The 22,934-nt window shown below is 37.4% G+C and overlaps 5 protein-coding genes across 9 annotated transcripts; 2 read left to right on the top strand and 3 right to left on the bottom strand.

Annotated features, from left to right (window-relative positions):
* On the top strand, positions 1,017-6,787 carry LOC18766224 (hippocampus abundant transcript-like protein 1). 3 transcript variants are annotated; one of them, XM_007200975.2, is made up of 14 exons: positions 1,018-1,505; positions 3,031-3,142; positions 3,747-3,859; positions 4,148-4,270; positions 4,396-4,601; positions 4,693-4,768; positions 4,913-4,999; positions 5,116-5,196; positions 5,335-5,367; positions 5,479-5,532; positions 5,625-5,666; positions 5,955-6,033; positions 6,123-6,193; positions 6,329-6,787. In XM_007200975.2, the coding sequence occupies exons 1-14, from the start codon at positions 1,338-1,340 to the stop codon at positions 6,416-6,418; spliced, it is 1,335 nt and encodes a 444-aa protein (XP_007201037.1). In that variant the 5' UTR covers positions 1,018-1,337; the 3' UTR covers positions 6,419-6,787. The 3 variants fall into 3 exon arrangements, with proteins under 3 accessions (XP_020425648.1, XP_007201037.1, XP_020425649.1); XM_020570059.1 differs by lacking the exon at positions 5,479-5,532 and having other exon boundaries at positions 1,017-1,505; XM_020570060.1 differs by lacking the exon at positions 3,031-3,142 and having other exon boundaries at positions 1,422-1,505.
* On the bottom strand, positions 7,654-9,484 carry LOC18767525. Its single transcript, XM_007200399.2, has 4 exons — positions 9,222-9,484; positions 8,938-9,035; positions 8,428-8,685; positions 7,654-8,136 (listed from the first exon to the last, which is right to left on the bottom strand). The coding sequence occupies exons 1-4, from the start codon at positions 9,340-9,342 to the stop codon at positions 7,963-7,965; spliced, it is 651 nt and encodes a 216-aa protein (XP_007200461.1). The 5' UTR covers positions 9,343-9,484; the 3' UTR covers positions 7,654-7,962.
* On the bottom strand, positions 10,474-14,375 carry LOC18766687 (DDB1- and CUL4-associated factor 8). Of its 3 annotated transcripts, none has more exons than XM_020570289.1 (5): positions 13,915-14,375; positions 13,189-13,440; positions 12,945-13,088; positions 11,826-12,578; positions 10,474-11,176 (listed from the first exon to the last, which is right to left on the bottom strand). In XM_020570289.1, exons 1-5 carry the CDS (start codon positions 14,023-14,025, stop codon positions 11,012-11,014), a joined length of 1,425 nt encoding a protein of 474 aa, XP_020425878.1. In that variant the 5' UTR covers positions 14,026-14,375; the 3' UTR covers positions 10,474-11,011. The 3 variants fall into 3 exon arrangements, with proteins under 3 accessions (XP_020425878.1, XP_020425877.1, XP_007199802.1); XM_020570288.1 differs by having other exon boundaries at positions 10,474-10,924; positions 13,915-14,372; XM_007199740.2 differs by having other exon boundaries at positions 10,474-10,927; positions 13,915-14,370.
* On the bottom strand, positions 17,143-20,577 carry LOC18767615 (pentatricopeptide repeat-containing protein At1g62260, mitochondrial). The gene is made up of 3 exons (XM_020553572.1): positions 20,570-20,577; positions 17,854-20,304; positions 17,143-17,728 (listed from the first exon to the last, which is right to left on the bottom strand). Exons 1-2 carry the CDS (start codon positions 20,575-20,577, stop codon positions 18,270-18,272), a joined length of 2,043 nt encoding a protein of 680 aa, XP_020409161.1. The 3' UTR covers positions 17,143-17,728; positions 17,854-18,269.
* On the top strand, positions 21,018-22,811 carry LOC18767605 (pentatricopeptide repeat-containing protein At2g17033). Its single transcript, XM_007200668.2, has 2 exons — positions 21,018-21,348; positions 21,566-22,811. Exons 1-2 carry the CDS (start codon positions 21,046-21,048, stop codon positions 22,625-22,627), a joined length of 1,365 nt encoding a protein of 454 aa, XP_007200730.2. The 5' UTR covers positions 21,018-21,045; the 3' UTR covers positions 22,628-22,811.

A 22,934-nucleotide genomic window follows, 5' to 3' on the forward strand; every position in this document is an offset into this window, starting at 1 on the left:
CTCTTTTTCCCTTCGACTAGGTTTTTGTCTCACTGGGTTTTTCCTAGCAAGGTTTTAACGAGGCAATATAAGCTCATCCAACACCATATCAATGATTCAGAAGAAAGTTTCACTCTTTTTTCCTTCGCTTTGGTTTTGTCCCACTGGGTTTTCCAAGCAATGTTTTTAATGAGGAAACAATGTTATTGTATGGTGGACATCCAAGGGGGAGTGTTGTAAATGCATGAGTTGGTGGATGACCACCATACCTCTTAATATTCCACCGTTGGATTTTATGTAACCTATGCACTAAGTATTTGTAATTAATACTTGTAACCTATAGGTATATTGTAAATGATGGTATTCAATCTTCTATCTTGTAAGCCTATAAATAGGTGGTTCTACCAAAGATTAAGGAAGGAATAAACATGGTGAAGCTTTATCTTTAGCATATCACTTCTCTCTACATTTTCTCCCTCTAGTTTTATAACATTTATTATATTTTAAGCTAAATTTTAACAAAGAAATAGAGAGCATCATTGTTGATGCTCTTAGTCACGAAACCTGACGGGAATTTTAATCCTCATCTTTGGGCCGTCCTTGGAGTATATTGGGGTCATTAGATGGTAGTGCAAGTTAATTATTTTGCTGACTTTTGGGATAGACTGTCTTTTCTTTTGTTGAAAAATTCTATGATTGTATTCATAATTCAGTTAAAAAAATCACTAGTCACAAAAGGTCAATACAAACTAACCACGAAAGGCTATTAAAATATCGGACGCACCCAAAAATCTTTGGAGACTAATGAGCTATTTATACAAGATCAATTTTGTTCGTTAAAAAGTTTGATAGTCAATTGTTAAATGTCAGATCAGTGGAGTTCTCCGATCAATTTATCTTTAAATTAACATTTTTTTTTTCTTCCTCCTACTGGCCTACCTTTAGAAAAACTTACAAGCAACGTATGATAACCCTTTTTTCTTTGTCATGTCATGGGTCATTTTGTCATTGCAGCATTGGTCGGTTAAAAACGCCCCACTTCCACTTTTCCCACTCAGTACCAACCTCCCATCTCCCTCTCTCCATCTCTCTCTCTCTCAGTGAGTAAAGAGCCAAAGCAAAAAGGTAAACGTTAGAGCAGAAGAAGCAACGTCTTCTCTTTTCAAACTCCATCAAATTCAAACCTAAGAGACTAGAGAGCCACACTGCTTTTTCATTTGAAGCTTACGTTTTATTGTATTTATAGAAACAAAAAAACTATAAACCTATCTTATAAACTTTTTGAGATCACTAAGCTAGAGGGAGAGAGGGAGAAACTTTGAGAGAGAAGAAAGAGAAGAGAGAGAGGAGAGAGAGGCATGGAGGAGGGTATTGGAGGGTTGAGGCATCTGTATATGACAGTGTTTTTGTCTGGGTTTGCAAGCTTGATGGTAATTCCAGCCATAACTGATATCACCATGTTGGCACTTTGCCCTGGTCAAGATGAGTGCTCTCTTGCCATTTACCTCTCTGGTTTTCAACAAGCGGTATGTTTTTTTTCCCCTATTTTATTTCGTTTTCCTTTGCCTTTACAATTTTTATATATTAATATTAATTATTTCATACTCTTGGTTAATTTGTTCTTCCCTCTCCCTCACTTAATTCACTCCTTAATCATTTAGAAACATTATAAATATTATTTTTTTCATTTCTTATGTGAGAAACTAGCATAATAAAATGAAGAGTCCTCCAAAATTCTGATCTAGTTTTACAATATAAATGTATATTATTCTATTTGAACAATTTCTCTTCCTCCAAAATGATATCTATCATGAACTTCTTCATATTGCTTTTCTGGGTATGTTGCAAATTCATTATATATATGAAAAAAAAAAAAAAAATGGAATCAAGCACATTTAAGATAATTTACCTTTGTATTTATTTATTTATTTAGTTGGAAACCTTTTTATTTAGAAATGATTAAGTAAACTATATATAAAAAGAAAAAAAAGAAAGAAAGAAAAAGGTTGCTGACAAAGAGACCATGCATTTAAAAAAAAGAAAAAGAAGAGTTAAGTGGATTCTAGGCGTTTTCAACTTTATACTTTTGGTAAAAAGAAAATAACTTACTCTTACTTTTACCAGTAATTTTTTTTTTAACCATTTTAATCAGGTTGTTTTATGCATAATTAGATATTTATCTTTGGTAGATACGTGCATCAAACATATATACTCAAAACGTGTGTACGTGAGTTGAAGCTTGCAAACCCTGAAAATGTCTATTTGCATATCTTCCCAACTAAACTTCATACCTACCAAATTGCCCATTCGTGGCCATACGTTATTGTTACACTTACCCATTTAATTTGAGTTGATTTATTAAAATTTAAATACACACATTTAGATATAGATAGCAAATTTGAAGCACCCATCCAAGGTCATCCTTTTTCCTAGCAACCAAACAAATCTTTGGCCCCAACCCAAGTTGCCATATGCAAAGTCACAATCCTAGCTGATACCATGTTTCTAATAAGTTTATTTGTTGGTCGAGAAGGGTGGGTGGGTGGTTGGGCTTCTGTCATGAAATGAAGGATACAAATAATCAACTTGCTCAATGACCTAAAGGTTCAAATTCAGAGTCTCGAAATAAAATTATCATGTGTAGAGTATTTTCTCATATTGCCTAATATACTTTAAACGAAAGATCGAGATTTTAAAGTCACATGTGTAGATGAATTTTCACTTTTGTTAAAGATGTAAGTACATCGTCAAGTGATTAGATAGACAGTCAACTGAAGTACTATGTGGGGAAGGATATATAATATTACAGTCCTGATCTCTTGGACTACAGGGGTCCAAGAGATTTGTGGTCACTCACCGTTGGATGTAAATTCAACAGTTCACTCACTCTTGCACTCCTTTTAGAAAACATTTTAGAACCATTAGATTAATATCCAACGGTGGGTGACCACAATCTCTTGGATTCCTGTGGTCCAAGAGATCGGGACTGTATAATATTAATATTTCTAATTAATTTGATGCCTGCATGTATATAATATGTGTGTGGTTCAGATCATAGGATTGGGGACGGTGGTCATGACTCCGCTAATTGGGAACCTATCGGACGTGTATGGGAGGAAGTCTCTGCTCACAGTCCCATTGGCTCTTTCCATTATTCCACTAGGTACTTATATGAGTATCTTTTTCCACCTCTTAAATTGCTTGCCTTTTCTTTTGCTTGTCTGTTTCTTTAGTGCTCTGCGTGTCGGTATCCATTTTAGCTTTGGACCTTCAAGCATATTCCATATCTTTACTATTATCATTACCCCACAAGAAAAAAACAAAGAGCATGCTTGGTTCGCTTGTCTTAGTTCGCTTGTCGACATGTAAATGATGAGCGATTCTTAACTGTTGATGCACGTAAAATCTAATATTATATCAATAGTCAAAATTTATTTGACAATTCAGATTATATCAATAGTCAGGAGTTGCCCTCTCACTCATAAACGTCCAGAACAACTTTCAATTTAAGTATTCATGAGATTCGGACCCCACCCACTACTTTCAATTCCCATTGCATATGCAATAATATATATGATCAAATGGCTGATTAACACCTAACTTTCACTGAAAAAAAAAATTGTGCTGTCCTTGTTCAATAGTAAGATAATAAAGAGTGCACCTCTTTGGTGGGGGCATCGATTGTCTATTACTTTGTCCTTTTAGTAATAATTGCTAATGTTGATGAATAAGGTGGCACTTACGTGTTCCTCTTCTTTTTCGGGCAGTGATATTGGCGTATAGCAGGGAGACAAACTTTTTTTATGCTTACTTTGCGCTGAGGACAGTGACTGCCATGGTATGCGAAGGCAGCATCAACTGCCTCACTCTTGCTTATGTGGTAAGTTAATTGTAAGTGCACATATATATATGTGGACGTCATGTTATTACCGTTCATCAACAAGAGATGTTACTACTTTTGTGAGCAACTGACGTTTAGCACGTTTCGGTTAAAATAAATTAATAAGAAATGTTATTTGCTTTGTAAGAATAAGAATAAACTTCTTTGAAATGGAAGAGTTTCACATGAATTATCTTGATCATTGGATATCATTGAGAAATTACTAATACTGTATTGAGGAGGGGAATTTGAGCTCTTAATTGGAATAGGCAACTTTCTTAATTTCAGGCAGACACTGTTTCTGAGAGAGAAAGAGTACCTGCATTTGGAATTCTAGCTGGTTTTCTTTCAGCATCATTTGTATGTGGAACCTTAGCAGCTCGTTTCCTCTCCACTGCTTCAACATTTCAGGTAAATTTTTCTTAAGCTCTAACAAATGGCAAAAACAAGGCTAGCCTTTCTTCAAGTCAAGTCTTCTTATTTAACCAACAATTTGGCTACCAGATGTGGTTCTAAAAAGTCCTTGCTTGGTTTAGGTTGCTGCCTTCGCATCAATGCTGGCAACTATCTACATGAGAGTTTTTCTCAAGGAGAGCTTGCCAGGCAGGGACGGCACTTTGAGGCAGCCTATCTTGAAGGGAGGATCAGATGCCATTGAAGAAGATGGCTACTCACCGGAGACAATAGAAGTGTTTAAGAAGGTTCCTTCTGCAGGGGATTTGATTTGCTTGCTGAGGAGCAGGTAAGAGTTTGTATGGATAACCCGCCATGGCGAAAATCCTCCCAATATCTTCCAACGCTATAACTTGTAAAACCCTGTGTTGCATTTGCAGTAAGACCTTGTCACAAGCAGCAATTGTTTCCTTCTTCCAGAGTCTGGCAGAGGGTGGCCTGCAAGCTTCACTAATGGTGCATTAGTTTTTCACACTGCCAAATTTCATGTTCGTTTTGTTTTCTTAATTGATAACAGAAAGGAAAAGATGGTTAGGGTTTAACAAATGCCATTGAAATAATTCTCATATCATCGACTCGGGAATTTCCATTGCCATGCAGTATTTCTTGAAGGCTCGTTTTCACTTCAACAAAAACCAGTTTGCTGATCTGATGTTGATTGTGGGGATATCAGGAACCGTTTCACAGGCTAGCTATACCTAAACCTTTTGCTGCTACATAATTTTCTTCTGTGTATTATATATTTCTTAGCTTTTTAATTTTTACTTTTTCTAAACGCACTCTGCTATTTGTGAATTCTGCAGCTGCTTTTCATGCCTATGTTGGCACCTGTTATAGGAGAGGAAAAGTTGCTTTCAATTGGGCTCTTAGTGGGCAGTTTCAATGTAAGTGCCTTGCCCCCAACTCTTCCATATTTTCCATGATTGCCCTCCAATTCCTTTTGTCACTGTCAATTCATGATGGTGAGATCATCACACATTCATTCAAATACGTTTCTGACCATTAGATCTGGTCTTGTGCAGATGTTTCTCAACAGCATATCATGGGCAGTTTGGGTAATCTCCTTTTGAACAACTTGCAAACTCCCTTCACCACTACATGTTTCTTCACATATTAAGTGTCTTTTGTTCTATAAAGTCCTTGAGAGACAATTTCAAACTTTGCAGGTTCCTTATGCCGCTACTCTGTTTTCTGCTTTTGGGTTTTTAGTGCAGCCAAGCGTAGGTTTTTTGCTTTAAATCTTGGTAAAACCTATTATGTTCTGTTTGTTGAACTACGACTGACGAAGAAAATATTTTCCGACTGTCAACAGATACGCAGCATTGCATCAAAACAAGTTGGGCCCAATGAGCAGGTATAGTTCTACTAGGGTGAATGTTGACATACATACGTAAGTACATACGTACGTGCGTATGTACATATATGTTTTAATCAACTTTTTTTGTTGATACAAGCGATATTGGGAAAGGGGAGTTTTCTCCCAAACACTATCAAGGTGCCAATGAGGTTCTAACCTAAAACAACTGGTTTACAAATCAAGGCCCTTTCCACTGGGCTAGATCCCGTTGGCTACATACATACGTACGTGCGTATATACATATATGTTTTAATCAACTAATTTACAAAGTAAACCTCTTACCAGGGAAAGGCTCAAGGATGTATTTCAGGCATAAGTTCCTTTGCCAACATTGTTTCCCCTTTAATTTTTAGTCCTCTAACAGGTTTGTGGATGTTTTATTATTTTGTTTTTCCTTTTGGATAGAATCATAAATCTAATTCCATTTGACCAGTTTTCCTATTATTTATCCAGCTTTGTTCCTGTCTGAAGAAGCGCCATTTTATTTCCCTGGCTTTAGTATAATGTGCATTGGCCTTGCAATGGTGAGAATTTGGTATTTTATGAACACACAAAAGAGAGTCACTTTTTTTCTGATGTATCAGTTGTTCTTGGTTCATGGATTTGATTGACATATGACACTTTTTTGCTTTTTTTTTTTTTTTTTTTCATTTGTGCAGATAATCGCCTTTGTTCAGAGTACAATGATAAGGGCTTCTCCTATTTCAAGTCACAAAATCAGCAGTATCATATCTGTGGATTCCACGTAGTAAGAATCTGAATTATATATAATTTTAACATAAAGCAATAGATCTCTCCAGCACAAAATTTGATCGTATGGAGCCCTTCAATTTATAGAAAGAAACAAACCCAAGAGCAAGAGCTAAACAGAGTTGCTATGCAGACATTCCCAAAGTTAATTGGGGCATTTAGCAGTTCATATCAGCTGGGTCCCATGACATTGGATATAGACCTCAACTATACATTGTAAATGAGACTTATGCAACCAGTTTGGTTATGTGAGTTAAACTCAGTTAAACCCTCTCTCTCTCTCTATATATATATATATATATATTCTATTTTTAATTTCAAAGCTACATGATGACTCTGGATTTGAAGAATTGAAAGTTCCATTTGTTTCTTTCATTCTCCATTTTCTGCATGTCCTATGCATGCAGGCAAAAGTTTGATTAGATAATCATTTCCAAAATATGTCATTTCCTGTAGTTTGCTGTGCAAATTTAGGAAATGATCTGGGAGATGATAATAACTATGTAAACATATGTCAGCCCTTTCTGTTTGTTTGTTATAACCGATCTACACGGTTGGTTCTGAGATGAAAAGACTAATTCTAATAGTTTATTTGGGGCAAAAACTATTGTTATCCCCCACCAACAAAGTTGAACTAATCTGATTTCTGAAAGCAAGTATATGGATTAAGAAACATAAGCAAAGAGAAACATTAGCGGTGAGACTCTTTCGACGGTAGATAATGGGCTCTCTAAAAGGAAACTCGATCGACTGTAGTTGGGACTCTGTGTCGGTAAGTTTTAAGTCAGGATACTGATTATTCAGTCGTGATTATGTGGAGACTGGAGAACAGTGATTCAACTCACAAATGCAGGAAAATGAAGTGGGTTTGTGTCTTGAGATCGCATGAGGTTTCGACTAGTGCAATCATAGAGTGCCATCATATTGCAAAGGTGATGATGATAGAACAAACAAAGGAGAGGAAAGGTGAAGAAAAGCCTGCACAATTAAAGAGGATGGAATATGCAAAGGAGAAGCTCTTAAGGGACTATCTGTTATATCTACTGAAAAATTCCTCAGCACCACAATCTCAACCAGGAAAGAATTTATCCTTTGAAAGGCAAAGAAACGATGCAATCAAATAGAAAGCAAACTAAATACCTTCATTTTAAGACAGCAGCCACAATGAATTGCTCATGTTAAAAAATATAGCAAAACAATTTGCTGCAAGCTAGACAATCATTCAACAGTATACTAAAGAGAATAAATCATTCAACAGCTTAAGAAAAGCCGTTGAATATGTTGAATAAAGCTTAAAAATTCAGGCATTGCATTCAGATTTGCACATTGTTAGACACCTACTATACATAAGCTCCAAATAAGAGTAATCTGTAATCTTTTTAGCCGTTCAAACATCTCTTACTAAGCTTCTAGACAACCCAATGCTGAATTTTAAAAATGTCACAAGGATAAACCTAGATAATGACATATACATGTGAAGACTAATCAAAGGTTCCAATACATTAGTGCAGAATATACATACTCCTTGAGTGGTCCATCCACCTCACTGAATGGGAAACATGCCATCCTCATCATCATCATCCATTTCCAGATATTTGAAGTTAACAGCATCCCATCCATTACCTTTGTAATTAAAACCTGGGCTCACATAGCACTTCATCTCATGAAACAGGTTCAAATTATCCACGAGCTTATGAAATGCGTTGCATCCACAACACTGCAGAACCAGAACAAAAGAAGAATAACCATCAGGAGACTATTTCTTAGTGCAGTTCACCATAATACTCAGTTAAAAGCTTATCTCAAGACCACAATGTTATTTATCTTTTCAAAAACTCCAGAATTACTTGTCCAAAATCATCAGCCAAACAAAATACTCAGTGAAACATCATGAAGTAACGTTACTTCATGAATTTTGGTATACTCACTTCTCAATTACATTGTTATTTATATATTCATAATAGTCAGTCAGTATTGAGCACCATGATTAAATCCTAAGTTATTCTACCTGCACAAAGACAGTTCCATCGGTGTATGCATGGGGGTTAATTGCCCGCGTTGTCCGCTGCCCACAAATGTTACAAGTGAAAGCTACAAGCATCCTACGGCGAGGCGATTTAGTGAAGAGAGACCAGGGAAAAGTGGAGACATTCTCTGTGCTTGAGTGGGTGTGAATCCCAGCAGGAGCAGGAGGCCCTTCCATTCCAGAACCTGTAGTCCACCCTCGTCCTGTCGCCGCACTCATCACCAGTCCCATTGCCGCATCCTAACATTATGTTTTCAATGAATAAAAATTTCATTCAACACAACAAAATATCATCACCACAAGCACTTTCTATTAACATACATAACTTTGTAACAAAAAAAATAAAGCATACTCTATTGCTAAGAAGAACAAAAGCAGATCAATTTTGCAACAACGTCAAACATCTGACTCAATATTTTGCTTAAATTTCTCCTAGTTACCCAACAAAGATCAGGAAAGAAAAACCCAGCTTGCGAAATCTAGATAGAATACCTTGGAGAGTGGTGAGAGGGAGAGATGGCGATTGCTAAGAACTGGAACATTTTTGATGTCTTTGGAATCCGAACTTGGACTGGATTCGTTCTCGTTTCCTGAAATCGAAATATAAATTTCCATCAGATAAATGAGATCCATCAAATTAATAATAATTCTAAATTTCTTTGTTTGGTTGATGGGAAAATGGAAAACGAATTTGAAATCTTCCGAACGTCGATCAAAGCTTTCAAAATTCTAATGATTTATTGGCAACCAAAAGAAGCAAAAGAGAAAAATTTTACCTTTGGAGGCGAGGGGGAGCTGAACAGGTCGCAAAGGGAGAGTCTTTCTGGGAGAGAAAATGGAAAAGGGAGAAGAGGATGATGTGATTGTAGCAGAAGATGAGCTGATTAGGGCTTCCATGGCGTACAACAACTGATTCAGAATCAGAATCAGATATGATGATGATGATGATGATGGTGAAAGTCGTCGTTGAAAAAAATATCGCGGGAGTTACGTGGACTGGATGGATTAGCATCATTTAAGCTTCTCTGTCTGGACTTGATCTCGGTACGGGTCGGGTTGCTCCGGTTCTGTTAGAATTTTAGGCCCAACTGGCCTCCCTTTTCTTTCTTGTTTGGAGGACCAACCTGCCCACCTTATCTTTATTTATTTATTTATTTTTCATTTGATCTCTGTAAGATTCCATATGGACACCCATAACTCAAATTCAATAGCATTTTTACCAATTGCAAAATGACTAAAAAGGACAAGGGTGGCCGGCTCAGAGGGCGGGGATGAGGATGAGGCGAGGTGGGCAGTGCATAGGAGGAGGTGGCCAGCTAGGATGGTGGCTAGCTAGCTCCTCCCTCTCCTTATATTTTTATTTTTACAATTAAGTTATATATATATATATATAGAGAGAGAGAGAGAGAGAGAGAGAGAGAGAGAGAGAGAGAGAGAGAGAGAATTTTAAGAGTTAATTTTTGTGTGTGGGTATATTTGTAATTGTAGTTGGATGTCTTGAATCACCTTTGATATAATTCACTTGTTAAAATTTCTAATGTTCACTAAAGTTGGGGAAAGGAAAGTCATCTCCACTCTATGGCTCATAAAGGAAGCAAGTTGAAACTGACAATTAGGTTTTAAACCATGATTTCTTTCTCTATAGTGATCGGTACTTAAATGCGTTTGATTTAAATTGTTCTATCATGAGTAACCGTCATTTCAGACTTATATACTTTTAAGAGATATTTAGTTATATATATTTTTAGATAATCAAAAAATAACAGTTGACCCTATTGAATTTAAGTTTGATTATTAAATTACTTTGATACCCTATTAAGTATTTTGGATTTTATATGAGGTTTTGGAATTGAACTTATTTTAAGAAATTGATGACAACTTTGTGATTTATAAGAAGTTAAAAGCCTCTTTGTTATATTGTAAATGGACTTTGGGTGTGTTTCCAAAGTTTATTTCATATAGGATATTTTTATAATTTAGCCCCTTATATTGGGTGTAATAGTAAATCTCCCTAAATTTAATTCATAATTTTGAGTGGCAATCTGAAAACTGAAAGTACATTCTTTTTTCAGCACAGAACAAATTTCCAGTCTTCTTTTCACCCTAATTTAAGCAGAAAGCGAAAATACAAGAAGAAAAAATAAAAATAAAAAACACGAATGTATAGAAAACAACACGAAATATAAGTTGACAGGAAAATTCTCCAAAAAGTATAACTTCATCCTAATTATGTACAATTATTCATAGGCTTCATAACTCAACAAAACAAATCATCCTGACTGGAGGTGTCTCCTCCGTCCTCTGAAGAATCATCAGAGTTGCGCTGGAATGCCATTATTAGCTCTAGAAGATCCTGACCATCATTTGAGTTCTCGCCGTCGCGCTCTGGGCTTATCCTCTGCCTTTGCAATGAAAACAGTTGCAACATCAAGTCCTCGGGTGAGGATAGGCGGTACATCCATCCCCTAGCCCTGGGTTTCTTCTGGACACAATCGTAAAATTATAATCATTAGCATCATCATAACCATCAAGAAAACTGTCATCATTGTTATCGTCAACATCTCATTCAATCGCTGCCACCTTCAGAGTCATCGCTATCATCATCATCCTCATCGTCGTCGTCATCGTCATCATCATAAAAAATATCATCAGAAAAATATTCATCATCATCCTCCTCATCCTCTTCCTCATCCTCACTAGCATACCATAATATTCGGCCAGGTTTCAGGACCTTTACCAAACAAGTAACAGCAGAGAAATTAGTTCCTCTGCTGCCCAAATAGGTTCTAGCATCTGTATTATACCCCTATCTGTATCTAATTGTTTATTGTTCACATCATAGTACCAACATTGGCATATATACAGACGTTTCTAGGACTACCTAGAAGGGTGAGCAACCCAGTGAAGCTGCACCAAATCAGCTTTCTACACCAACCTGCAAAGTCTCAGAACGACCTATATCTCTATGTAATATTAGGGGTTCAGAAAGAAGGGTTGTCTCCAATGTATATTTAAACAATTGAAGCACTAGACTTACAATCTAAAATGTAAATTCTGTCTTTTGATCATATACAAAAATGAAAAGTACCATCCATGAGTAACCAACAATTCAATGTTTCGCATAATTGAAAATGTTGTGTCCTGACAACACCCCCCACTCACATCCCATTTTCTGCTTGCCCTTGAAGAGAAGAACTATAATCTTGCCATGCATCACCACCCAAAACTCAAAAGGCGAAGGGTGATGCAAGCACCATGTAAAAGAAGGATAAATAAAATTTACTTTTCATAGGTCATGCAAGTAGGTCCATGAAACAAAATTTAGAACCTTTAAAGAGAGACTTCTCATCAAAGAAATAGCTCAAAATAACAAAGCATACCTTCTCGATGTTCTGAGGCAGAGTAGCTCTCTCATTGGCCTTTGGAGTCCATATCTTGATGTCACTATCGATTCCGCTGCTTGCAAGAACTGTGGTGTGAGGATGAGACTCGATGCAATTTACCACATGCTTATCTGCTTCCATAACACGAATCAGCTCCCCACCCTTTTTCTTCCATATGAATATCCGCGCACAGTCAGACCCGCTCACAACATACTCACATTTAGGACCAAAGAAGTTCACGCCTTTCACTGTCTCACAGTTCCTATGACCCTTGTAAACTTGAGGAGCAGAACTTTCATCAATAGGCATGGTTGATGGAGATGCTTCACTCTGATGATCAGTACTCATTTCACTTGCATCACTGCCCATAGAAACTGGAGAGGTTGTAACTGGATTAGGTCCCAACCCCATATCTCGTTCAAAAAGATAGATGTTCTCATCATTGTATGAGACAAGAAGTTCGCTCTGTTCTGAGAAGGCCAATCCAGTAATTCCAACTCGCCCATCACCAATCAAGTGTGATGGGCAAAAGAAGTTTGCAGGTTGGCCGAAATCAGATGATCCATCCCATTTATACTTGCGGATATCAAAAAGTCGAGTATATTCGTCAGAACCTGCCACTGCAAAGAAATTTGGGTTTCTTGGGTCAATTGCAATTGCATTTAGATGGATGGCTGGCATGTGACTCCTTCTACCATCAAGAGGTTGGCATGTGACAAGTTCTGTGGCAGCCCCAGTCCTCAGATCAAACTGTAAAGTAATAACAAGTCACAATTGTTGTATAACCACACCAAAAAAAAAACATTAAATTTTGAAACAAAAGCACCAGAAACATCACATGGACTTAACATTCAAAATTGCCCATTGGAATCCCAATGGCGAGATAATAAACGAGCCTTAAGATTTTGAAAATTTTCAAGTCAATGAAATAACAAGAAAAGAATTAGCAAATAATCACAATCTGTTAAGCCTCCAATCAAGTTCACTAGATGAAAGGATCTCATCCACTGAGTACAGATTACCATTTTTAGGCTTGTCCAAGAGTACATAACTTATCTAATTGAAAGAAAAAAAAAATATTAATGTTTATGGCTAGCAAAGGAAATGATAACTCACATGTTGCACCAATCCATCTTCACCACAGGTGTAAAAAATGTGAGGGCTCCCAGGCTCAATTGCCAACTTATGAGAGCGCCCCAGATGTTTGCCCAACAATGAAGTTTTCACTTGTCCTTTATCTGAAATTTGAGCATGTCTCACCTGAAAATATAAAATGCTATTAGAAGTATTTTATTATAAATTATTTTTAAAAAAGGAATATTTCATGGCATGATGCCAATGCTTAACGTTAACAAAGTACCTGCCCATCAGCAGCACAGGTGATAATGCTTCTATCATCGGTATAAGGCATGATCTTTGCTTGGAAAATATTGTTATTATGACCTGAATGGAATGAAAGCTGAACTTTCCCAGTTTCCCAATTCCATAGGATGACCCGCCTGTCATCAGAGCCTGAAACCAGAATATCACCAGCCGCATTGAAGCTTATAGTGTTCACACATCCTCGGTGCTTCTCGAGCTTCCTGTAGAGTTCAAGTCGAAGCACAAGATCCTAAAACAAAATAACAAACAAAACAAAAACTAATTAAAGCTTTGTCCAATATGAGAAACAAACCACTTCAACTGCATGCATTAACAAACCACACTCAAATTCTCCTCTGTAGATATTTGAACAAGAATTTCATACCCATATGGGAACTACTCAAGCGGCAATCATATGATCTCCACAACCTTCAAAACACATTACACAACCCCACAATAGAATTCTATACTGCAACTCTCAGTACAAAGCAAGAAAGAACCCAACTTTAATCTAGTATCACACAAATATGATCTGAACGACCCAAACGTAAATTTAATATAAGCCAAATTTCACAACTTCATTAACAAATAAATACACAATCCAAAACCCAATACAGGAATTAGCTTATAATTCCAGTTACACGATCAGAAATCACTCAACCAAAATTTAATCCAGCAAAAACAATTAAATAACAATCAGGGATAAGGTTATCCAGGAAAAGACCTCAGAGCCACCAACACGGTGGGTAAAATTTCTGGCCGAGAGCTCGCCGACCTCGCGCTGCCAAACATTGACGACAGCCTTGCCGATGCTTGTTCGTGGCCTCTTGTTCATCGTCAGAACTCACAGCAGGATTGAAGATCGATTGGGACCGAGTTGGGTGTGTGATGACTCAGTGAAATCGGAGCGAAATGATGAATAAAAAAAGCGCGGGTGGGGGATTTGGGGCTATTATAGAAAAAGGCTCGAGGTGGTCGTCGTTTGACGGTGTCTCAGGGACAGAGAGATCGCTAAGAATCGCATTTGGCTCAAACAGTTTGCCTTTGCTCTTAGCAATAAAAAATAAACAAAGAAAACCCCACTGGGCCTGGTTTTATGGGTCTCTCTCCTCTCTCCTCTCTCCTCTCTCCTCTCTCTTCTCTTCTCTTCTCTCTCCTCCTCCTGTAAACTCCATCGAGTATTTGAGAACGTCCACGTACCTCCAAAAGCCACGAGAAGACACTACCAAATAAAATACTATGCAACTGGATTTGGACACGACATGGTGATGATGACGCGCTAATTATTAGGATTTTTCATATGAAATTAATCAGTTTTTTTGAAAAAATAAAATAAAAAGAAAAGTGAAATATTATTTGCTTTTTTATTTATTTTAATTTGGGATTAGTATTGTGGGGCTCTAAGGTCTAGAAAATGTGACCGTGTGTTTAGATTATTAGCTAGAATTGTATGTTTGTCATTAGGTTTTAATTAGTTCTTAGTTGCAAAGAATTCATTAGTGTAGTTGTTTAGAGTAATTATTTGCTCAGAAAAGGCTCTAAGTTCAAATCTTAATATACATGTAGTATAAGTATGTTATGTTGGAGAGTAACCGAAAAAAATGATAGCTACTATATTTTAAACAAAAAATAGGAAATAAAAAAATGTGACTCATAATTCAAATGGTATGTTCAAAATGTACAAATTACTGAGGTTGCATAGCCAAATAAATCATTTTCTACCTTCTCTAGATCTGCAATGTAACAATTGCTCAACATTCCTTCTCTTAGAAAACCCTATTTTACACTATTCTAGTTGAATTCCATGATGATTTACAAGGTGACAATAGTAAAAGGACAAGACCATATCGAAGGAAGAATACCTAGGATCTTCAGAAACATACATAGCCTGTATTTCAGGAACTTTGATATATTCAATTGTTGTTCACAACAGAAAGTTGTGATATTTGTGATGCATAGCAACCCACTTGTTTAACGACGTTCTAATATCAACACTTTCTTCTTGGCTTTCTCTGGAACTTTCCTAACATCCAAACAAAAGAGTAGAATATTGAAACTCCAAAATACTTATGATTCTCACAACAAGAAAACCGTTACAATCAGAATCAACAAAATTGTTGGAAAATCAAAACAGAAACAACAATATTCTTGCTTTTTATTATATTATTAGTTTGAGATTAGTGTTGTAGAGGGAGAATTGGTTTAAGGTTTAGAAAATTTGATCATATGTTACGCAATTAAATGATTAGTTAGAATTATATGTTTATTAATTTGTCAAATTATGTAGGTTTTAGGTAGCTTTTAATTTAGTTGTTTTTCTCTTTCAATATTGAAATATGTCGCAAGTTTGAATTCTTGTGCCTTTTAATATTTTTTTTAAAATAAAATAAATTTGTTTAAATATTACATATTTTTTATAGTTTGCTTTTTAAGAGACTTCGTTTTAAAAAAATAAAAAGAAAAAAGAAATAAAAAAAGAATTAACTTGATGCCTCCTATCAGTCATAAATGTATACGGCATGTTAGTTAGTCACACTTATGTAGTGCTGTAACAAACATAATACATATTTAGTTTTTCTATATGTAGTGCAACTCGCAAGTAATTTTTTTAAGAAAATGTTTGTTCGTTGCAATAGTTCTTTCCTCCCGGCAAGTTGTGGTGATACAATGGCGGAGAGATGCCGGAGGAAACCAAAAAAAGATGATGGCTAATGTATGAAACATGAAATATAAAATTAAAGAATGCTAATCAAAAACCAATTGTTGGTTATGGGACCATACATAGAGCACCACTTTGTAGGAGGAGATTCCTAATTCTAGCTGGATTCTGGATTGGGCATGTGGAAAACATAGTGGTTGCATAGCCACTGACATATATCATTCTCTAAAATGTACTAATCATCTAATTTATCTCACTTAGACCTTAGAACACTATTTAACTAAATAATGTATCCTACTTACAAGGGCGGTTTTAGGCTGATGCAAGTGGCGCCACCGCACAGAGCTCCCGATTCTTAAGGGCCTCCGAAAAAAAAATTCTTTATATTGTATATATTAATATTATAGTATAGCGTGCTAGACATTTGCACAAGGGCATGTTTGATGGAGTTGGCTCCAGCGCTTGTCCAATTAACGAAGCTACTTACGTATCGTTCTTCATATTAGATTATGTGAAGCCTCAAGTTAAGTTTCGCACAGGGCCCTCAAAATCTCAAAGACAGCCCTGCCTGCTAATACTCATTTCCAAGTTGTCAAGGTTAACATGTGAGCTTCCATTGTTGGAAACGGTAGGGCGAAAAAGAATTTCCAAAAAAGAGTAAGATGAAACTGGAAATGTTAACAATGTGATCTTCCATTGTTGGAAACCGGAAGGCGACAGTGAAGAAAGATGTTTCAATAAAGAGTAAATGTTTACAAGGGTGAAATGTTGGTGGGGACACAATTATGAAGAATGTCCCAAAAAAAAGGTTATCATCCGATTATATTTTGTGTTTTCATTTTTAGGTGGTCTTTATTATTCATATTTTGAGGTAAATGTCGTTATTTTAATTCACAAGTTGACAATGGTAAAAGTACAAAAACCATATCGAGGAGCTTCGATACTCAATTGTTGTTCACAACATCGACATTTGCAATCATATCAACCGACTTTTTAACGACCTTCCAATATCAACAGTTTCTTCTTAGCTTTCTCTGGAATTTTCCAATGTTCAGACAAAAGAGTAGAATCTTTAACTCCAAAATACCCTTTGATTCTGTGAACAAGAAAACCGTCATAATAGAAAACGATAAAATTGTTAAGTATTGTCCGACCAGAAACTCCATGATTTTGGGTGTTATGAGATATAGCATCTGGTTTTTGCGGTCATTCTTAAGCTGAACTTTCCTAACCTAGGTTTTGGAAGCAAGTCTCTGTCATCTTAAAATGTGCAGATATGAGTGAGCACCCAAATACCAATTGGTTCGCATGTGATCTGTCATTCTAGGTTAATAGAATCTTTCTTACACTCTCTAGCCACTTTTCCATATCATTGGAAAGAAATAACATTGCACATTCATAGCTGACGGACCAGTAAAAATTTCATAAAATTGCTTCTATACAACAAACATGCATTGATCAGCTCAAATAAATAATCCAATTCGTAGTCACAAGATTCTGCACCTGTCACTGAAATTCCAAAGAATAGCCACCTCGATACATGAGACTTGTCCATTTCGTGACGAGCTCTAAGATCACTCGTGGAGGAGGCCATGCATCTCTGTATTTCAATAACATCTGTTAGTTAGGATCTCCCTTGAGTTCACAGATCCTATTTGGAAAACATTGAAAGGAAATGCTTTTGCTCTTGCATTGATCCCACCATAAAATGCTGCACGTCCACTCGTGCCTTCTTGATTAACATTAGAGCCAGAGTTGTAGAAATTAGAACAATAAAGAGCAGGAAAATTCCACGCCTGTCATTGATATTTAATGATGACTCTACTATACTTCTTAAGCCCCAAACACTGGAAATCTGGACGTGCAATCTCACTAGAATCTGAAGAAATTAGGACCAGAAAATACAAATTGTCAATTTTTAAAGTTCTGGAACAGAGAGGTAACATATATATCATGGTTAGTTCAAAGATAAGGGCTTGACTAGAGGTTATGTTAACAACGTACCAGCCTGTTGCCTGTCGGCGTCACCCAACTTAATCTTCATCAGTTACAATGACTTGTGTACCAAATAGGCTAGTGTTAAGTGTGACAACAGCATCATGTATGGTTCATATCCACCAGATTGACACCTGACAGTGTTCATGCTATTCATTGAAGTTCATGTGTCTGTAGAACCTGGTTCAGACTCAGTTAGCCCACAGCTGTCCTTCCTGTCTTGGGCATATTACCATTCTTCCAAGTGTCTAAATCACCGTATTTTTTTTCCTGGATTGTGTCGTTTCCCATCTCCAGGGTAATACAAGCAAGAATATTTGATTGAATGGTTTAACAATTAACTTGGATCAGTGGAAACCAATATCAATGACAGGGATTCTGTGGTACTGAATCACCAACTTCATATAATCAGCATATAAATGTCCTTAGAAATGGGAAGAATCTACCCGACTGTAAGCCGCATGCTTTCTTATATTATTCTTATCCATCATCAATCTCACCTCTGCCGCATCATCCCATAGTTCAGCGTCAGCATACATATTGTATAGCAATACATATGGAGCTGAGCTTTCGGGTTCAAGTCTCATTAATGCTTCAGCTGCAACTCGGGCCAACGCTACATTGTTATGCACTCTACAAGCACCTAACAATGCTCCCCATACAGCCTTGTCTGGCTCGAATGGCATGCTCTTAATCAAACCCGTGGCCTCCTCAAGTTGGCCATGCCGACCGATGATGTCCACAAGGGAGGCATAGTGTTCAACACGTGGCTCAATTCCAAATTCACTAATCATGGATTTAAATTGACTCCGGCCTTCATCAACTAATCCTGCATGAGCACATGCATTCAACACTGCGATAAATGTTATATAAGTAGGCCGCACCTTTAACCTCTTCATCAAAGCAAAAAGTTCTAAAGCCTCTGCAGCAAAACCATGAGATGCATAGCCTCCAATCATTGCATTCCAGGAGACAACATCTTTCTGCAGTTTCATCTCATCAAATATTGTCTGTGCCTCTTTTATTGCACCACATCGAGAATACATAGTAATAAGGGAGTTGTTTAATGGCACATCTGCAATAACTGTCTTTGTGACCATCTGATGAACCTGCATGCCAAGATGCAGATCTACCAACCCAGTACTCACACTGAGAAGTGAAGATAAAGTGTGTCTATCAGGTTTCTCTCCCTCAAGTTGCATTCGAGCAAAGAGCTTGACTGCTCCTACAAAGTCCTCATTTTTCTCATACCCTGCTATCATGGAGTTCCAAGAGACCAGGTTCTTTTGGGGCATCTTCTCGAAAAAATCATGAGCCAATTCTAAACAACCAACCTGGGAATACCCTAATATCAATGAATTCCATGACAGTGCATCAGGATTTGGCATTTTACTAAAGAGGCTGGAGGCCTGTTCCATATCCGACGCATGTACATAGCCACTGATCATGGTATTCCAAGAAAAGGTATCTCGTTCTCTCATTTGGTCAAAAAGTTCCCTGGCAGAAACAATATTTCCTGTTTTCACATAGCACATAATCATGGTATTCCATGATACCACATTTCTCTCAAACCTCCTATTGCCCTCTTTTCCCTTCTGATGCAAAAATGGGATTTGATCAAAAAGCTTCCTGGCTTCTTCAACCCTTCCTCTCTGACCATAACCAGCAATCAACGTATTATAAGCATGCACCAAACCTTCTCTTCCATCATCCCTGTTCCCACATTCGAGAAGAATCCTCGCAGCTTCATCCAATTCACCATTCTGAATAAGCCCCGATACAAGTGCACTAAGAGAAGCCCGATCCCGTTCTGGAATTCTCTCAAAGAACTCAATTGCATGCACAACGTCACCGTTCTGCAAAAACCCAGTAATCATTGCATTCCAAGAAACAACACTCTGGTTAGGCATTCTATTAAAAAGCTGTAATGCCTCAGTCATCCTCTGATTCTTGGCATACCCACTAATCATTGTGTTCCAAGATACACAATCCCTCACTGGCATTTGATCAAACAAACTCCTCCCCTCCTCAATATACCTATCTCCACGACAAGATATATACCCCGATATCATCAAATTCCACGAAACCACATCTCTCTCAGGCATTTCATCAAACAACTTACGCGCCTTCGCCATCTCTCTGCGTTTTACATACCCAGTGATCATCGAATTCCAAGTTACAACATTTCGTTGCTCCATCCTGTCAAAATCTTCCCTCGCTTGGGCTATCTGGCCGGTTCGGATCAAATGGGAGATCCTTTTGTTCAATGCAAAGAAGTCTCCGCCTAGGGCCTGAGTGGAACTTTTGTCTGTCGAAGTTGAAGTAAAACGAGAGAGCTGCACGGACGCATGTGGACGAAGACAAAGACGACCTAGAGGCATGCTCATGAGTCTGAACACGACACCGTTTCGATTGCCCATAATCATTCTCCGAATGACAACGTTGTAAGTCTTTGAAGGACTGTGTCAAAGAGAGAAGTTTTTAAACGTTTTGCTTGGCGGTTGAGTGGAAGCTGGTGTATTGGAAGCTTTCGTTCCAAGTTTCTCCTTCCGCATTTTGTCAGTTGCAAGACAGTTTACTAAAAAAAAATTATGAAAATTAGCTACAATCTTAACACATGAATTTTTTTTTCCTTAGGCAAATAAAATTATAACCACTAGCAATTCTATAATTTCTCCACCACTTGATCTTCTCGAATTAGTAATTTTGGATGAGACCGTAACACCTCAACATTGTGTAATAAATTTATTCATGTTATAATAAACGTGTGTGTATTATCAGTATTATAATTTAAAGTACAAACTCATCATCCACTTATGTTATAACCAAAGATAAAAATATCAGTCGTGTAGATTGATACTCAAATTTACGAATATATCAATATCGCTTTTAATATCGTTCAACATTGATTATTATTTCTTCGGGGTTAATATAGATGGGTAGCATAATCATATATGACTATTTTGTTTAGATTGATTTGAAGTATGGATTGAAAACACACGTTAGGGTTAAGTATGTCATCCTTGCTTCTTCTTCCTCTTCTCTCATTCTACTATCATATAATAATTTTTCACCAGATTGGATTAGTAACACCACGTTAAAAAATTGACAAATTTTAAGACTTTGTTTCCTCTGAAAAATTAGCTAGAAAAGTGGGGGAACTCCGAGGCCATGTTAAGCCCAATCACATCATATGCCCAAATGATGCTCAGCCTCAACCAAATGGGAGGCATTGGCAGCGGACAACTATCTTTCTCAATAGCATTACCATGGAACCCTCTACGACCTCTGCCTCCATTAACATCACCAATCCAATGCGCAGTGACCAAACAAGGCCAACGCTTTCTCACCAAGCTTGCAGCCAATGCCAGGGACGCCAAGGTCACAAACAAGTTGATTGCCAAATTCCTCACTTCTTCTACCAAGTCCATTGCTCTCAACACTCTCTCCTATCTTCTCTCCCCTGATACCACTCTCCCCCATCTCTCTTCCCTCGCCCTCCCTGTAAGTCCACCTCTCTCTCTCTCTCTCTCTCTCTGTGTTTTTGGTTGCTGAGAAATTGATAAGAACAAATTAAATCTTTTGCTATTTCTTAATGGTTTCCAAGAAACATAATGACCCATTTCCTTTGGGTTGTTTTTTGTTTTTCAGCATTTTCTCAACAACCAAACAAGCCATTACTTTTCATTTCAGCTAAGTTATTCATTTGGGTTTTCTTCAGTTCTACTCAAAAATCACAGAAGCGTCTTGGTTTGAATGGAATCCCAAGTTGGTAGCAGCCCTTGTTGCCCTGCTCGACAAACAAGGCCAGCACAACGAAGCAGAAGTTCTAATCTCTGAAACCATTTCCAAATTAGGCTCTAGGGAACGAGAGCTTGCTCTTTTTCATTGTCAGTTGGTTGAATCACACTCTAAGCTAAGTTCAAAGCATGGATTTGATAGTTCCTACAGTTACCTCTATCAGCTTCTTCATAATTCTTCCTCTGTTTATGTCAAAAACCGAGCTTTTGAATCAATGGTTAGTGGTTTATGTGAAATGGATCGACCTCGTGAAGCAGACAATTTGATTGAGGAGATGAGAGTTAGAGGACTCAAACCATCGGTTTTCGAGTTTAGGTCTGTGGTTTATGGATATGGAAGATTGGGACTGTTTGAAGATATGCTGAAAGTTGTGGAACAAATGGAGAACCAAGGGATTGCTATTGATACAATTTGTTCCAATATGGTTCTTTCATCGTATGGAGCTCATAGTGAGCTTGCTGCAATGCTTGTGTGGCTCCGAAAAATGAAAAGTTTGAGTCTTCCTTTCTCTATTAGGACTTACAATTCGGTCTTGAATTCATGCCTTACGATCATGGCAATGCTGCAAGAACCGAAAGATTTTCCATGTTCGATTGAAGAATTGAATGGAGTTTTGAATGGTGATGAGGCTTTGTTGGTTAAAGAGTTAGTTGAATCAACAGTTTTGGATGAGGTGATGGTGTGGGAACCTTTGGAGGCCAAGTTGGATTTGCATGGCATGCATTTAGGTTCAGCTTATTTGATTTTGTTGGAGTGGTTTGAGGCAATGCGATGCAGGTTCAACAGTGGGAAGGATGTGATCCCGGCAGAGGTTGTCGTCATCTGCGGGTCAGGAAAGCATAGCAGTGTTAGAGGGGAATCCCCAGTTAAAGGACTGGTTAAACAGATGATGCTTCGGATGGAAAGTCCGATGAGAATTGATCGGAAGAATGTTGGTTGTTTTGTTGCCAAGGGGAGAGCTGTGAAGGACTGGTTATGTTGAGTTGCTGCTTGAGGAAATAGACTGCCTTCCTGTGATACAAAAGTACCAAGGTAGCTTAGTGAACAGCTTAAGGGTAGCTTTCTATAAAATCATCTCTCGTAGCTTTAGGTTATACAATTTGACTTGTGGAAAAATCAAAAGCAGATTGATGAGCATAACCTTCTTTTTTTCACGTTGTCAGGGATACTGGATTATTGCTTTTGGTTTTGACAATAATCAACGTCCTATTCTCCAGTCCATCTCACCTTTGAAAAGATAAATAATCTATTTTCTCCAGGTTAAGTTATAAATTCAAGCCTATCGATAA

The sequence above is a fragment of the Prunus persica genome, chromosome G8, assembly GCF_000346465.2.
Source record: "Prunus persica cultivar Lovell chromosome G8, Prunus_persica_NCBIv2, whole genome shotgun sequence".
In the NCBI taxonomy this organism is placed as follows: domain Eukaryota; kingdom Viridiplantae; phylum Streptophyta; class Magnoliopsida; order Rosales; family Rosaceae; genus Prunus; species Prunus persica.